At 35.8% G+C, this 16,254-nt stretch overlaps 1 protein-coding gene across 1 annotated transcript in view; it reads right to left on the reverse strand.

The window, feature by feature from the left end:
• spata20 (spermatogenesis associated 20) overlaps positions 1-16,254 on the reverse strand; it is a 39,093-nt gene that overhangs the window by 7,434 nt on the left and 15,405 nt on the right. The window contains exons 13-15 of the mRNA XM_088439859.1: positions 13,181-13,389; positions 8,848-9,047; positions 7,553-7,633 (exon numbers count right to left, since the gene is read on the reverse strand). Coding sequence (XP_088295985.1) covers positions 7,553-7,633; positions 8,848-9,047; positions 13,181-13,389 — 490 coding nt within the window. The remainder of the gene's footprint in view (positions 1-7,552; positions 7,634-8,847; positions 9,048-13,180; positions 13,390-16,254) is intronic.

Genomic DNA, 16,254 nt, shown 5'->3' on the forward strand with positions numbered 1-16,254 from the left:
GATACGGCCTCTTCATTAGTTTATTTTTTTTCATATTATAAACAAAAATACTTAGCATACAAAAGAAACAGCGTAGTAAAACAAAACTTGAACTCTTAAAATTTCCGTTTGAGGTAAACGCAACATGAGATTCTACTGCTCGTTAATATAGGTGCCCGGACAAAATTGCGCTTCTCAGGAACACTTACAAGAGCTTACTATGGATGACTTGAAAACTGTGCGTAAACCCGAGATATGACTACAACGGCAGAAACAAAGGAGATGCTATCTTCATATTAGAGTTTTCTTTTTCTGCTGTTTACCCTCCTCCTCTGCCGCCACTTTTGCTTTGGAACATCTCCTCACTCGAAAAGTAATGTAACATTTAATGTGTTTTTGAAGCACTTGGAATGATTTACATGTAAAACACAATCCATAATATGACAAAAATCATAATACGAAAGCCACTCCAGAGCAGATCGATTGGAAAAAAAGAGGCGAAATATGAAAATAAGTCTTTTCAAAACCGATACGCGATATATTGGAAACTGAACATCGTATTGCGATATGCGTGTTGCGTCACTTCGTATTTGTAGATATATTGATATTATCACCCAGCACTACTGCTAAATCAGTTTTTATGCATGCAAATAGCATCAGCCATGTGGCCTCTAGGTGGAGCACCAAGACAAGCAATGGAGCCACATGTCAAGATGATGTATACGTATGTGTGTATGTGTTTTTTTAAGGACTGCCGTGGTATGCCTTTTCCTTTTTACAACAATTTCACACTGTTAGCCACTTTAAAAAAAAAAAAAAAAAAAAAATGATTATGATTCCAAACTTGTGATATTCCATTTTTTGGGGAGGCGTAGTCTTTCTCCCTTACCGCCATTGCAACATTAAGTATGTCTGCAAAAAGGGTACATAAGAAATAGTGGTGCGAATGGAGCTTGAAGGGCCATATTTTTTAAGTCAACCTATGTAAAATCGAATTATCAGACTTGGTTAAAATTTTCTAAGTCTACTTTAAATATTCAAAACACACGTTTAATTAGGTTTGACAAGAAAAAACAAATAAAACACCACAGGTCAACAACAGAACAGCATGTACAGTAAAGCCACTGAATTGCGCAAGAAAAAGTCGTACGCTTTGAAGGCAGGTTCTGCCATGTGTCAGGCTAACATCAGTTTTCAGCAGTTGACAGTCCACTGGAGCCTCTCCACTAAATCAGTAAAGGTCTGCTGTGAGTTGTGAGACACTTTGGTGTCTGAGCGGAATTAATGACCGAGCTCCTCAATCAGTCGCTGACACCTACGACATATTTCATCGGCTCGTGCTGCGTTCATGATGAAAGCAAATGCTCCTTTGGTAGAGTCATAAAATCCATGTCCTGTCACGCAAGCGTTATTAATAAATATTTACTGGGGAAGGTTTTACAAAGATATCATGGGCACTATGAACACAACAGAGGAAAATGCCAAAAGAAGACTTATGCCAACTTTGGCATCTGACCTGTTAATAAAACAAGAAAGAAATGTCTTTACGTATATCAATTTCCTGGTTCACGAAGGAAATTGGGACAAAACCAGTCCGTAAAATGTCCCTAATTGGGAGAACAGCTCGAACAAGACTGAAATGGCAAAAACTGAAAAACACCTTTTCCACCTTTCATTTGTTAGCTAGTGACATGTAGAATGGTCTACGGTGCATGCAAATTAAAACACCTGGTAAAAATGCCATGTATTTGTGATGTATACAAATGAAAAAAAAAACAAACAAACATAAAAGCCTGATGCATACCTTCCAAACTTCTACCTTTAACATGAAAAATAACATGACAGGAACCAGACTTTAAATTGAAATTACAGGAAATGCATGGTGCAAAATAAATGTGTTATTTGACAATGAAAATTGTCAGTATATAAGCCTATTACACAAAAATCATGGGGTTTTCATACAAATATTTAAAATAATAAAATATTTAAGAAACTGTTGACCACAATGTTACCAGTTAAATATGTTAAAATATGATTACTACAAAAACATTATTAACTTATTTATTTAATCTTTTTTTTTTCTTTGAATTCAATAGTCTCTGTGTTTTTAGTTGGAAAAAAATGTTATCTTGTCTCACTCTTATTGAACTGAAAAAAATGCACTGAATTCAATTACTGTACAATTCCTGTTAGTCAAATTCATCTGTTGACTAGAATTGAATGAGGAAATTTGGATTTTTGAACAATCCTGAGAGTTTGGATGCAATTTGTGTCACAATACAGAAGAACTTCTTCTACTGTGATTTAAATAGCTGGAAGAAAAAAAAAAAAAAAAAAATATATATATATATATATATATATATATATATATATATATATATATATATATATATATATATATATATATATATATATATATCGGTATTGCACTCTCAACATATAAAAATAGAGTGACGCTGTAAAAGCGTGGGAGTAAATATAAGTGCATGATGTCGTCTTATCTGTCAGGCGTGGGTTTTATTTACCAAGCAGAAACGGGGATGAACACTGTGGAGCGTCGACCACGACAGACACGCAGACGTGATACAACCACGGCGAGGATTAAATCTCAAACCAGTCAGCTAAAGCAGCTGCGAACACACCTCCCCCATAGATATGGACACACTGCGACGAGGAATTACAACATATGAGGACGTGGAGGAAAATGTAATATTTCAGATTAGCAACTCAAGGAAGTGAAAAGTAGGATAAATGTCAGGAGGTTATTGGGAATATTTGAAAAAGGAGCGCAGGTATCAGGCTTTTCCAGACTGTCGGCAAGAACCATCTGGGGCCTTTTCTCACAGCTGCCAATCACCACGTGTCCAGCTGTTTGACTGGTTATTGGGCTTAGCAGGTTATTACCGCAGAGCGTGCCAATCTATTCCGAGCTCAGATAATGTTTTGAGGCAAAGAAACACAGACATGTGCTCTGATTGGTGAAAGATGATTGTGATGGAGGGAGACAATAGTAGCAATAAGGCAGAAAGTGGCTGTGATGGTGCTAAGAAGTCATAAAGGATCAGAGCGAGGCCATGTTTCTGCAATTCTCTCCTGCTGCTCACTTTTTCTGAGGAGTACTAGTTTGCCTCTGGCTAGGTTCTTTACTCATCATTACATGTTCTTTTCCTCTTGCTGCCTTCTTTATCACCCTTTCAACCCTTCCTCATTCTCTACGGACTTGTTAGGGATATCCTGATGTTTCCCTCCAGCGTTTTAAAGGTGCCTTCTGTAAGGACCATCTTTCCTCTTAAAGGCCATTGATATTGCATGTTTTTTTTCAGTGCTCTCCATCGCAGTCTCTTTTCCTCAGGGTATTGTGAATAGAAAATCAGAATTAGGGTAGTGAAGCACATATATATATATATATATATTTTTAGTAATTTTTTCAAAGAAGGAACTGTAAGATTTTACGAGAATCGCAAAGCACAGTACTAAAATATCAGGGTAATTACTTACGGCAAATGATTCACAGAGCGCTAAACGTACGGGTTGCTGAATCAGCTCGGCTCCACAAAAAGCACAATGTACGCTAATCGATGTTAGCAATATTAGCTCAGTCCTTGGACGAATAGCGGCACCAAAACGTCTTCTTGCAACTGTGACACACGCCAAAAAACGCAAAAAAAGATATGTTTACATTTTTCAGAAATAAGGGGGCTCCTCCCACCTGCGGTCCCTTCCGAAGGTTTCTTATTTTCCCTAGATGGGATTTTTAACCTTTTCCTTTCTCTTCTGGGCACTTTATTCAGGGGACGCTGTTGTGTATTTGTGGTGTTCTATGATTTCTTTTTCACTTGTGAAGCTCTTTCAGGTGATTCAGGGCTATATAAAGAAACTTGAAAACCTAAAGAATGATTTGATGAGCATAGCGTGACCCAACTACTGTTTTATCTTCAATCATTGAGACTTGAGGGAGACCAACATAAAGATCTTAGCAGTGCTCATCATAAATGCGTGAGTCATTATAGAAAAAAAGTCTGCTTGATCCTGAATACAACAAAAGTGATTTGTGTGAAATATGTGATAACATTCTTTATACAACCTGTTAAATGTGCATCTGCATTTAGCTTTTACCCCCTTGTTAGCACCTTTTTTTTTCTTCCTGTCATGTAATGTCATGCGATCTACCAATACTACCATCGTAATTGACTAATCGACTGCGATTGAAGCATCTTTAAAAAATTAAAACACAATTATTAATTATTATATTACTGTTATTAAAGTGTGGGATATCATGTTAAACAACAATTTAATATCCATAATGTGACAATATTAATCAGAATGCCACTTCAAGACTTGTGAGGCCGCATAGAAATTACCAGTAATAAAACCTTTTAATTGATTTCTCTTTTAAGGCAAGATATTGCAGCTTTATTTTTATGGCTCATTTCATACGCACGGTTAAAGTTGTGTTGTGTTCTGTTGCATTGTAAGAATCATAAGATCAGACTTCCAAGACACTATGAACCTTGTTAAATGAAAAAATACTTTCAACATATTCACCACAGTTTTGATCCAAGCATGGAGAATGGTAGACACAGTGTCAGTGAGCAAGATGCAACGTAATGTTAGGAGCACAAATGACAAAAGTAATAAATAACTGGCTAAACTATCTTAATCTTAATAGATTCTGAAATTGGAATCTCTTACAAAGAGTTTCAGCAATTCTGAAAACCATAAACATGAAATCGTGCTTTGTTTGGGCAATATTTTTTGTGAAATGGAATAATAAACTAATATGCGATGTCGCATTTCCAAAATACATAACATTACATGACCTCTTTAGCAGATATAATTCGAAAGTAACTTGTGATTGCGTGCGTGTGTGTGTTTGGTTTGCCGGCACACAAGCAAGGAGTAATTGGATTTAAATTAGGCATGTTTTTTGGCGAAAGGCCTCCTAATGTAACATGAAACAGAATGCCCTGACTTTCTCAAGTCTTTATCTCATCCAGTTATCCTCTTTTGTATATTTTCCCAACCTTGGTGATATCCCTCCCCTTGACCCTATTAATTATGTTAATATTCAATATCTTTTTGAAATGTTTGCCTTTGTCCATCAGTCAAATGAAATGGCTTAAGTAGAATGTTAGAGCTCACTGATCCATACCAGTCCTAAAAATCACTGTGCATTTCTAGATGGGAATCAACGTCTATGACCTCTTAAGAAACTTGTTCATAGGATTTAACATTTGACATGTTGTTGGCATATGTGATTTAATTTGCATCAGGATGTGAGCATGCCCACTGCTGTAGAAGGGATATCCCTGTAAGTGCACTATATCTTTAAATGTGTTGTGCTAATCCACTGGGAGGACGGAATCTCATCATCTGTTTGTGCGCGGGTGTGTGTATGCATGTGTGTACGCAGCAACTAATGGGCAGCAGCTCACCAAACATCTGGATATACATATATAGCAGCCTACATTCTTGCTGATACATAATATGATCTTTTTTTCTGTAATATATTGTGGAAGCACTTTGCCCTGGAAAAATTCAGTTTACTGACTGCTTATATAGACAATTATGATTATGGGGGAACATATTAGGGAACAATTTATTTTAATTGTTTGTATACAAACGGTTTGGTTTACGGAGTCCTATCACACCCATTTGGTGTAAAAAGTACAAGTAACAATAATAATATATTTTTTAAGTGCCAATCATTTATCATTCTACCTGCCTATGTTTTAAAGGGACACTGTGTAATATATAGACCGTTTTTCATTACGGACAGCAGGAGGTGCTGCATTTACCATTGTCGGTAGCTATAACAAACATGGCGGCCACTCCCATGTAATATCATTTCATAATAAGTAGACCACCGATTATATTTAAAACATACTGTCGGTCTTTAAGAACACATTTACATTTGCAAGTTTTTGAAATTTAAAATCATTCATTCATTTTTAATGAGAAACCGGCTAAATCTTATTATTGTGCACACTTGAGTTTTGTTGTATTCGCAGATTATCATTAGCTAATTACATTTGCATGAGCATTAGCATAAGCAGCACTTACCTTACTGATCCTTAGTATTGTGGTATTGCATTGGTTGTTTCCCAATCCTATATGCAACACTGTATATTATTTTTATCATTAATAATTTGTGAAATGGTTCAATATTTTTTCAATCTAAAATTTTACTCATCCAAAATAGTGATTTTACACATCCAACTGTTGTGATATAATTTTCTATGATCATGTATTTGTCATCTCTGTTATAACTGCCATGTATTTGTTACCTTTGCTTATTTTTATGTAGTTATCACCTTTATCATACTTGTATTTACTGTTGTGACTTGTTTGTCCATTGATCAGCTATGCTATGCATTTGATATGATCCTTTAAATTGCTTTATTATGTCATTTAGGACATATGTAGGGTCTAGGTTTTTTTTTTTGTGATACGTAGTCAGAATATCAAGTCTTGTCAATTTTATTTCAGAATTTGGCTTTCGACACTTATTTATTCTGAGTCTAGTTTCCGAGTCCATTTTTAAAGGTCAAGTTTTCTATGCTTGCTGTGGTTACCAATTCTGCTCCTCGTGTGACGCTTACAACTATTAGCACAGAATCTGATCCCTGTATTTAACAAGAAATACACACTAAAAATACTCTACAGTTCTGGTCTATCAGACAATGCAATCTGATAAAGTTGACAGTGACTGGCTCTGGCCTGGGTGTGATAGTGCATACAGTGCATGCGCCTTAATAACGGATCCATGCTGATAATGGTACTATCTAGCTCTCTCTCTGTCTTTTCTCTCCCCACAGGGATTTGACCTGATGCAACTGCAACCTGAAGTCGGATAATGTACAACTCAGTTCTATTACATTCAGAGCCCTGTTGAGTCTTAATGTACTAATAATAAAACAGATATGTTAATTTGCTGATCTAATTAAGACTACATTTAAGTACAACACAACCCAATATGAACTTTTAATTTGCTTTTGCGGGATTTGCTGAAGCTGCATGTTTTCTATTTTTTGGGTTGTGTGTTCAGTTAGGAGAAACTTTTCTGCTTGTGCTGGCCTTTGTTAATCACACTGAACAATGTGTTTATTTAAAAATAACCAAACAGTCATTAGCTGAGAGAATAAAGGGGAAACAAGGAAATAATCCAACGATAAAAAAAAATTGCTCATAAAAACTCTCAAAATCCAACTGCATAATATTTTTAGCTATGCCCTAGGTGTCCCTCAACATTATATTGTGATTTTGTTTGGTTGATTTTTACTAGAATATTTCTTGATGATCGCAATATTGTCACAAGTTGGATGCGACGAGAGTTGAGGACCTTAAGCTAACCTTTAAGAATTCAGCCAAATATCCAACTAAATATCAGGTTGCTATGTCTTCCACTAACTACAGTAGGCATTTAATTGTGCCTGTATTTTCACTTTTATCTCTCAAAAGCTATCTCTTAATCTTTTGACGCCTCAATTATTTTCGGTGAATATCTTCCCAGCCCCTTCGAAGAATGACGACAAGATTCTGCATAATGTGAGGACATAATGACAAAACTTACCCTGTGTGGTAGGAAGAGTGAGTTGACCGCTTCCAAAAGACCCTTTGTATCTGGGGAATCTCTTTCGCCGCAGATCACAATCTATTGAAAAAGGGGTGATGTATAGGGAAATATAAAAGTGAGTCAATGGGAAGGGGAGAGAAAGACAGGAAAATGAGAGAGTATGATTAGAGGGGAAAGGTGGTACCTAAAAGAAGGTTGGAGGGGGGTGAGGTGACGGAGGTCGGTGTTGTATTTGTAGCAGTAACGAGGAAGGCAGGTGTTGTCACTGGGACCGTCTCACCCTTTGAGCTCATTAATCTTGCCCTACGGCCCTTACTCATCCTCCGCAGGTCGCCGGTATCGGAGAGGAAGTTAACTAGACTTCCAAGAGTTTGTTTGTTTTTTTTCCCCTGAGTCACTCAAGTTTGTTCAGGTAAAGTTTGTCAAGGAAACTGGGATTTCATTGCTTCTTCCAACGGAAGATGCAAAGTGGACAAATGAAGGATTCATGTCATTCCAAAAACAATTTCCATTTTTTCCAATGGAGAAAAATGGATCTCTACATTTCAGGTCCCTGAGGTATTAAGTAAGGTGTTATGTTGATACTCTATCCTCCAAAATGATGTTTTTTTTTTTAGCTTCTAATAAAGAAATAATTATAATATAAATAATATTTTTTAAATGTATGGACTGCGTATACCGTATGTAGCAAATATTTTAAGGTTTATAACAATTGCAAAATCTGTGCTGATTTTTAGTATCCCAGTTATGGTCTTTCGCATTATGTAAGCATTAAGATAACTGAATTTCCATGGATGGAATTATACAATGTGGTTATGCTAGCAGTGAGATAACTGAAGTTCATTCCAATAAATTATACGGTCTGGTTTATCATTTTGCTGTTTTAACATGAATTGATTAATCCTCTTGTTTTTAATTCTTAGTTTTAGGAAAACTTTAAGTGGGATTGCCAATTTGAAGCAAACAATGTAAAGAAAGCACACTTTGCCCCTTATATGAACAACTGCGCAAGTGAGAGGGAACAGGTGTTAAGGAGTCTTAAACTTTAAAAAGTAAAGGTATTTTGTTCTGTGTTTTAAATGTGTGAGGCATGAAACTTAAACACATTATTTTTTTAGAATTTAGTAAACATTATTACTATTTTGTAGATCCCCATGCGGGGAAACCTAATTTGAGCAGCGCTGACTTGACAGAAGCTAAACATGTTTTTGGCACACAAGCGATTCTTGTGACAGGAAAATGAATGGACAAACAACAATTCCTTTTTGAATGAATGCTTTTGTGACACAAACCTGCTTAAGCATGTGGTGCTGTGCCATAAGTGCCCGGACCATCTCAGGTAGCGCAATGGGGATATTGGTAAGGCGGTCAGAGAACGCTGCCAGTAGCTGTTGGCACCGCTGGAGCCATTCCTGCCTTCCAACGTACTGGGATAGACGCAACAGATTCGATGCCGACACAGAGTTAGCACTGGGCTCAGCTCCGTCCTGATCTAAAAGGCACAAAAGGAAATGATCAGAAATAGAAACAAGAAAATCGCAACCTGCTTTGTGCGGTGTAATGATATAGATAGTACAGTACACAGGTTAACTTAGGAAAACAGTATTGGATCTCTGTAATTATCTTTACCTTTTATGTAACTAATAAACAGACATTAACATCACATTTTAATACAGTACTGTATATTCAAGCCAGTAAAGCAACAATATATACAAGTAGCTGCATGTAATGATAACAAGTATCGTATGTATTGTAGCTACTGTATGCGGCTACAATACATCATCGTGTTTATTTAGTTTCCCTGTCAGTGCAACATCAACAACAGATCATGTACTTAAGTGGTTCATAATACTTACACCAGCATGAACATTTTTCATCTTGTGGTTCATGCAAACCGTTGATTTTTGTTTGAAAACCAATGTATGTTTAGCACATACATTCCCTGGCCTTAAATCTTTTACCATGCGTAAAAGATACCATCTCTGATACTTACTGCAGTGCCACCTTTTTCAAAGTTACCACAATGGTGTAAAAGTCACAGTTATATTCAAAATATATATTTAGTTAGCTTTTGCACTGCAAGTAAACACACCATAATATTTAAATAAATTAAACTAACTAAACGGAAGTCATAGTTTTTTAATGGCTTACTGGAAATATTAGAGTATAAAAGAAACTAAAAAGATACTTAACTTATTTCGACATTTTCAGCAGGAAAAAGATATTTTGTGAATAACTATTTGTGTGATTGTTTTTAAGGTATATTTAATATCTTTAGAAACATGTTCCACCTGAAAATGATGCATGCACTCAGGGCTAAGGTAACAACCAATATCACATGACCCAACCCAGAAAACAGACAAGCCAGTTATCAAAATAATAATTTACAAAATGTATATAATTTTTTAAACAGTTGAAAAAGGCTACATGTATGCTGATGTATGTGTATGAGGTTTATACGTGTTTTAACGGGGCCACCACAAATTTGCTCATGGTGGTCCAGACTAAATGCTGGACCCTGCATAGCTCTGTTAAGTGACTGGTTCTTATCTTTTATCAGTATTGAATGAGAGCCTGTGTGGAATCTTCTCATAACCTACGACCTCACAAAAGGTCTGCATCTTAACAAGACCCGTGTGTCACAGTGCTGTGCGGGAATAAAATAACATAGCATTCCTTCAAGCTAACATATTCCATATCATTTAGAAGGCATGACTAAATTAGTATTTCTGCACTGTAAAAAGTTAACATCCTAGTGCATTTGTCTATAAGTTATATATATATATATATATATATATATATATATATATATATATATATATATATATATATATATATACTATTGTTTCAGGTTTTTTTTTTAAACAAAGGCTTTTAAAATGGAGTGCCTCAACTCGACAACTGAATATAGAAGAAAAACACACGTGGAAAGGCAGCGTTGTAAAGTATGGCAGAGGGGCAATCCGTCTTGCAGGGACAGCAGACGCTATTGGAACAGACGTATGTGTTGCTGTAGCGTCGCTAATGGACTTCAGCCCATTCCAGTGGCGCCACCATAACAGTCAATCCTTTTATATGAAAAGTCTCTCAAATGTCGACTTCAATCAACACACACACGCAGGTGTGACAGGCATGGGAACCCTGACGTGCATGTGGTTTCTCTCGCACACAATCTCATCACTGATCTGTCAACAGTTCACAAACTTTATAAGGTTTTCCAAAATTTCTACAAATTTCTGTACATGACAGGGGTGTGCATTTAGCCTATTTGGAAGGCGGTCCTGTCAGAACCAGCACTCGTCTTGTGTATCACTGCTGTCTGATCCTACCTATGTTCGCAACCATCACCTCTCAGGATACCACACAAACGAAACAAAAACATGTTTATTCAGCCATTGGTGTTTTATAAATAAAGAGAGCAAAATCTTTTTTTTTTTTTTTAGACTGGCCAATAGCTTGTAAAAACAACACCCACACATGTGGAATGACCATTGTATAGATTCGTGATAAGAGTGTAATGTATCATTTATAATAATGTATAGTAATGGGTATCATGTAATTTACTGAAACGTAAGATAGTGAATTCCGGCCTGATGACAGCAATATTGTTAATTATATATTTCTACTGGATTATTTAGGACGATGAAATATTATCTTAAATAATTTCTTTCTATGTCATTACATTTTTGTATGATAGATATTTTTTGATTCCAAGTACGAAATCTGACTAATAAAATGTTATGTCCTGTATATCTTGGTCAAGCCATTCCTTACGAGAGCATTTACCCTGACTCAAAAAGAAAAAGAATGTGAACAGTGCCATAAAAAAATGTGAATATTAGTTGAAAGTACTAAAAATAAAGAACTGTAAAAGGTAAGGAGCAGAAATGATGTCAATACAAGATTAATTGGAAAAACACTATTAACATAACCCTCTGTGCAAGTGCATACAATCCCGAATGCATGGAAGCAGAATGTTTCGAATGTCTCAAAAACCCTAATTTGACATTAATTCGACCTTAACTTAAATATTCCCTACGTTTGCATGCAGTCATTGTTTGGGTTATGACAAACTTTGGGTTTCTGAACCATTCAGTATATCTCTGTTTGTATGCATAAGCGAATAGGGTTATGTTCTGTATTCTAAAGGATTCAAAAACCAGAATTTTGACATTAACCCAACCTAACCCAGAACATTTACTACATTTACATGCATGGATTTCTAAAATAAGCTTATTCTGGTAATTGCACACATTTTGATGACATCTAAAAAACAGGATATTGCCAATATTAAGGTTTTAAAAGGGTTTTTTACCCTAAGTAAACATAGGGAGTGATGTCCCTTATTAATTTTGTCAGGTCTACGTTTCAGATTTCAACACAGACTTCTGTGTTGCCACTGGCTCATTCGACATATGTGTATGCTAGTAGGTCCATGTGTTCAGTGAATGTAAACACGTATTGGGTATGTGTCATATGAAATGTACTGTTAGTGTAAATAGACTAAACGTAGGCACTGCATTGTAAATTCAGGCTCAACGATCTATAATCATAATTTAGTTTTTTTTTTCTCGCATATTTGTTAAATATAGGTGTGAACGAGAGTGACTGGTTGCACGTCTCTACGTGACAGCCCTAGTTAATATGATGATCTATTCAGGGAGAGGGTTCAATACTATCAGCCCTTTAGCTCTATGGAAAACAGATTGGTCATTACATGTGTGCGTCTTTCAGAGCATCAATTAACTTTAGAGGAATTTGGGGAGCGGCCATTATGTGTATGGAAATAGCAATACTGTATATCAAAGGCAATGCATAAAGAAAAATATCACTGAACTCTTAGTTTAAATTTTTATTAAAAATACCGTTGGGAAAAAAAAAAGTAATCTGGCAGAAGTAAAAAATGGTATTTATGTCAAGGATTTTAAAAGATTAATATTAAATTCTGGGTAGTAGAAATGCAAAATAAAATAGCAAACAAGATAAATCAACAACATTCAAGAATCGTAAATGCTACGACAGCACTTCACTTCAATTTGAAGTTGAATCAGGAAAAGTCACACAAAACCATTGAGTCTGAACTGTCATCATGCAAGACGTCTGCAAATTTATAAATCTCACATGACCTCAGTTGAGCAAGCATAATAAACTCTGCTTGAGTATTTTGCTTGAAAAAAAAAGGACCAGTCTCAAGAGATAAGATGAATGTCATCTGGCGACAGGCAGCAGTGCACTTCAGGGTCAGACATTACATTTGGTTAGAATAATCCTTTGACTGAACTTGAACTCTTGACTGTGAAGCAGATCTGCTAACCGCTAGTTCTACTTGCCTAATACTCTTTATTTACATTATGCTGACCCCTCCCTTTATTAATACTATGAAGTAATTTGCGCGCCAGTTAATTATTGAAAATGTGTCCATGTACATAGCTTTTAATGAAGTCTGACTCTTACCTTGTAGTCAGCTCATTACACCGCCACTCAATTTCTCACATCATGCCCACGAACGCCATTGATATTTTTTTCGCTACATAAAATTAGACTAAGCAGAAAGTCTTTGTTGTGTTTCATTATTACAAGTGGTATGATGAAGAAGCCAATGATATTACAGTAAATTTCCCTCACCTTCTTTGAGTTGCAAAAGAAGAGTACTGTCACTGGGATCACAGCAAAAGTAGCCTCCGCCCGCCGAGTCCCAAAACAGCGCATCCTGTCTGAGCTGCAGCTCTTCGGCCCACTGCAGCCACTCTGTCTGCAGGGTGGCCTCGTAGAGATCCAGCAAGCCACAAATGATGAATGCGTAATCGTCTAGGAAGCCAGAAATAGGTGGTGATCTGCAGAAAAGAATAATAAAAACTTGTTTGTTTGTATGTATGTTAATTTCTGCAGTCATCTGCCACAGACATTCTAACTTTACTAAATCACAGAGAAGGGGTATACACCCAACACTGACAGGTAAATAAAATAAAATAAAATAAAATAAAATAAAATGACCCAAATATGGTCAAAAAAGGACGGACCCTACTTGAGTCAACCTGACTCAACGTTTTGGATGATTCATTTGACCCTAAAAGATAGGTCACATGAGAACCTCCTTTATAAAAAAAAAAAAAAATCGGTTTGGATCGTTTTACCAAAAAAACAATGTTTTAGGTTGTTTATGGGTTCATCTTTTCACAATTTTTGGGGGTGAAATTATCTAGAGCTGTCAAAGTGAATTGATTCATTGACTAATCGATTATCAAATTAAACTACGTTTTTTTGTAATCAAGCTTGGTTAAAATTGTTCAAATCTTCTGAATTCAGCCTCTCAACAATGCACATTGATTTTTTTGCCACGTAAAATGTAATCCAATTATTTGATTTTCAATGAAATAATAGATAGATTAATCAGTGAAAATAATATTAAAAAGTGACAGACCTAAAATGAACTCATTCACTGCCATCCCAGTAAAAATGGATCCTTGATGTCTACAGCCGTCACTGGCAGAGAGTGAGTTTTTCACAAATTGGCCATGTTAAGTCAATTCACGGCAAGTAATGCATTTTTATTCTTCGATATATGTCAGCGACATATAGTGACAAATACACGCATCAATTAATTCACTGTTTGTACATTAAAAACGGATCTCTGATGTATATAACCATCAATGGTAGTGAATGAGTAAATTACCACACAAAATTGGGCCAAATTAATAGTCCACAAAACTTTTGGGGAGATTTTGTACAAAACAACCAATTTTTCACAATTATTACTAACTACATTTCACACAACTATTCGGGTGAAATGACTAACCCAAAAAGTTGGGTCAGATGAATGACCCACATAATAATTTTTTTTGGGTTATTCTATAACATGTAATCCCAAATTTTTGCTTTCTGTTCTTTGGGTTAGGGTTTGTGTTCGGATCAGGTTCTTCATAGTGTGAACTCCACTGTAAAAACAATTTTGTCAAAAATAACCTTATTTGGGCCTGAAAATGGACCGTTACACACTTGGATCAAATGGACTCCATTCTAATGCTTAATCCATTTTTTGGGTTGTCTTGTTTTCTAGGTTCCTACACGGTACGATTTCAAAATATCATACTTTTAAATACCCTTCTTTCAAGGCTTCGCAGCATTTTTTTTCTCTCTGAAAAATATGCTATGTCTGAGTAAATATATCAGTATAGCATAAATTAAATGAGTACTTTAATCATTCTTAATATCTTTAACACATTAACAGTTCAATGCTCACAACGTTTTGTGTCAAGGTAGCTGTATATAAATGTACTGTAAAATTGTAACCAAGTGCACACACTGAATTATGTGTAATTAATTGTGCTAAAATAAAAAAAAACAACAAAACAAAAACAAACAAAACAAAAAAAAAAACTAACCACGCCCAACCACCTATACGGACATACTTCTTTAGGTATAACAAATATTAAACCGGAAAAATCTTCTTGAACACAAAATATCTATACAACACAGGAAAACTGCACAAGAGCCTTGGTGCAGGATCTTGAAAGTTCAATGCCTCGCCTCAAAAAAAACAAACAAAAAAAAAACCCAACAACATGGATGTTATGCAAATCAATCCAGCAAGTTGCGTCAGATTGACCCAAATGGTGGATCAGTCCTTTTATTTTGACCCAGATTTGGGTTATTTTTAGAGCGTAGGTAGTAATTTATCAATGTGATCATTATTGTGGAATAATTTGCAGATGTTTTGAATTTGAAATGTATCTAATGCGTGTAAGTAGGTAGTGAGTAAGTAAATAGTGAGTGATTGAGTATAGGATCAGTTGATCATCACTGTACAGTACATTGTAAATTAACTCAATTATTGGCCAAAAAGACAGACAGAATTTTGGGGTCGACTTGATTGAACTTCCCGTTTCTGTTTGTTTTATGAAATAAACCCATTTTTGAAATGTTTTATCGTGCAAATGATCTTATTTTTGTGGGGTGTTTTATGGAAAACAACCCTGTCAGATGAACCAAAATATTGGGTCCGTCCTTTATTGATTCATAATTGGGTTATTAACACAACTGTTTTCAACATGTATTGAAATGAATGAAATGGTGTTAGACAAAGTAGTAATATCTGAAAAAAAAAATCTGTGTAAAAATTCCAACCCATAGTATTTTGGTGCAGATTGTTCATATTTTTAAATTATAATTTTCTGAACATTTTCCCTGATCTCAACAAAAAATAATTTGAGATGTACATTCAGATGACAATCCAAAATAAAGTTATTTTATTTATTGAGCCATTCAAAATTCCTCTGGTGATGTCATTTTTTGTCTGTATAAATTCACTTTCAAGTAGAATTTTGCTGACTTCCCCCTGCATACCAATAGAATCTCTTACCTTCAAAAGTATGTTAAAAGGGGTCCTGCTTCCCCACACTAATTGCATTCGCACAGTGACACCATGAGCGGGTGAGTGCAAGTGGATGGACGGTGACACGGGGTCAGATAGTGTTGTGTTAGGAAAAGGCTGGTGGACAGAGCGATGGAGACTGCAAGGAGAGTGGTCAAGTGGCTAAAAACAGACCTTTGGAGGACATGGAGAAACTCTGAGTGGTCTTGGAGAGGTGAGGAAACCCATTATTCTCTCAGACAGGCAGCCTGAGTCATAGGTACAAAGGGGAAAGAGAGGCCACTGGCATTGCGCAAGAACAAGGCTAGGTTTGAAAAATGCATTTTGA

The sequence above is a fragment of the Hippichthys cyanospilos genome, chromosome 17 (genome assembly GCF_059441005.1).
Source record: "Hippichthys cyanospilos isolate Australia breed blue-spotted pipefish chromosome 17, RoL_Hcya_1.0, whole genome shotgun sequence".
NCBI lineage: Eukaryota > Metazoa > Chordata > Actinopteri > Syngnathiformes > Syngnathidae > Hippichthys > Hippichthys cyanospilos.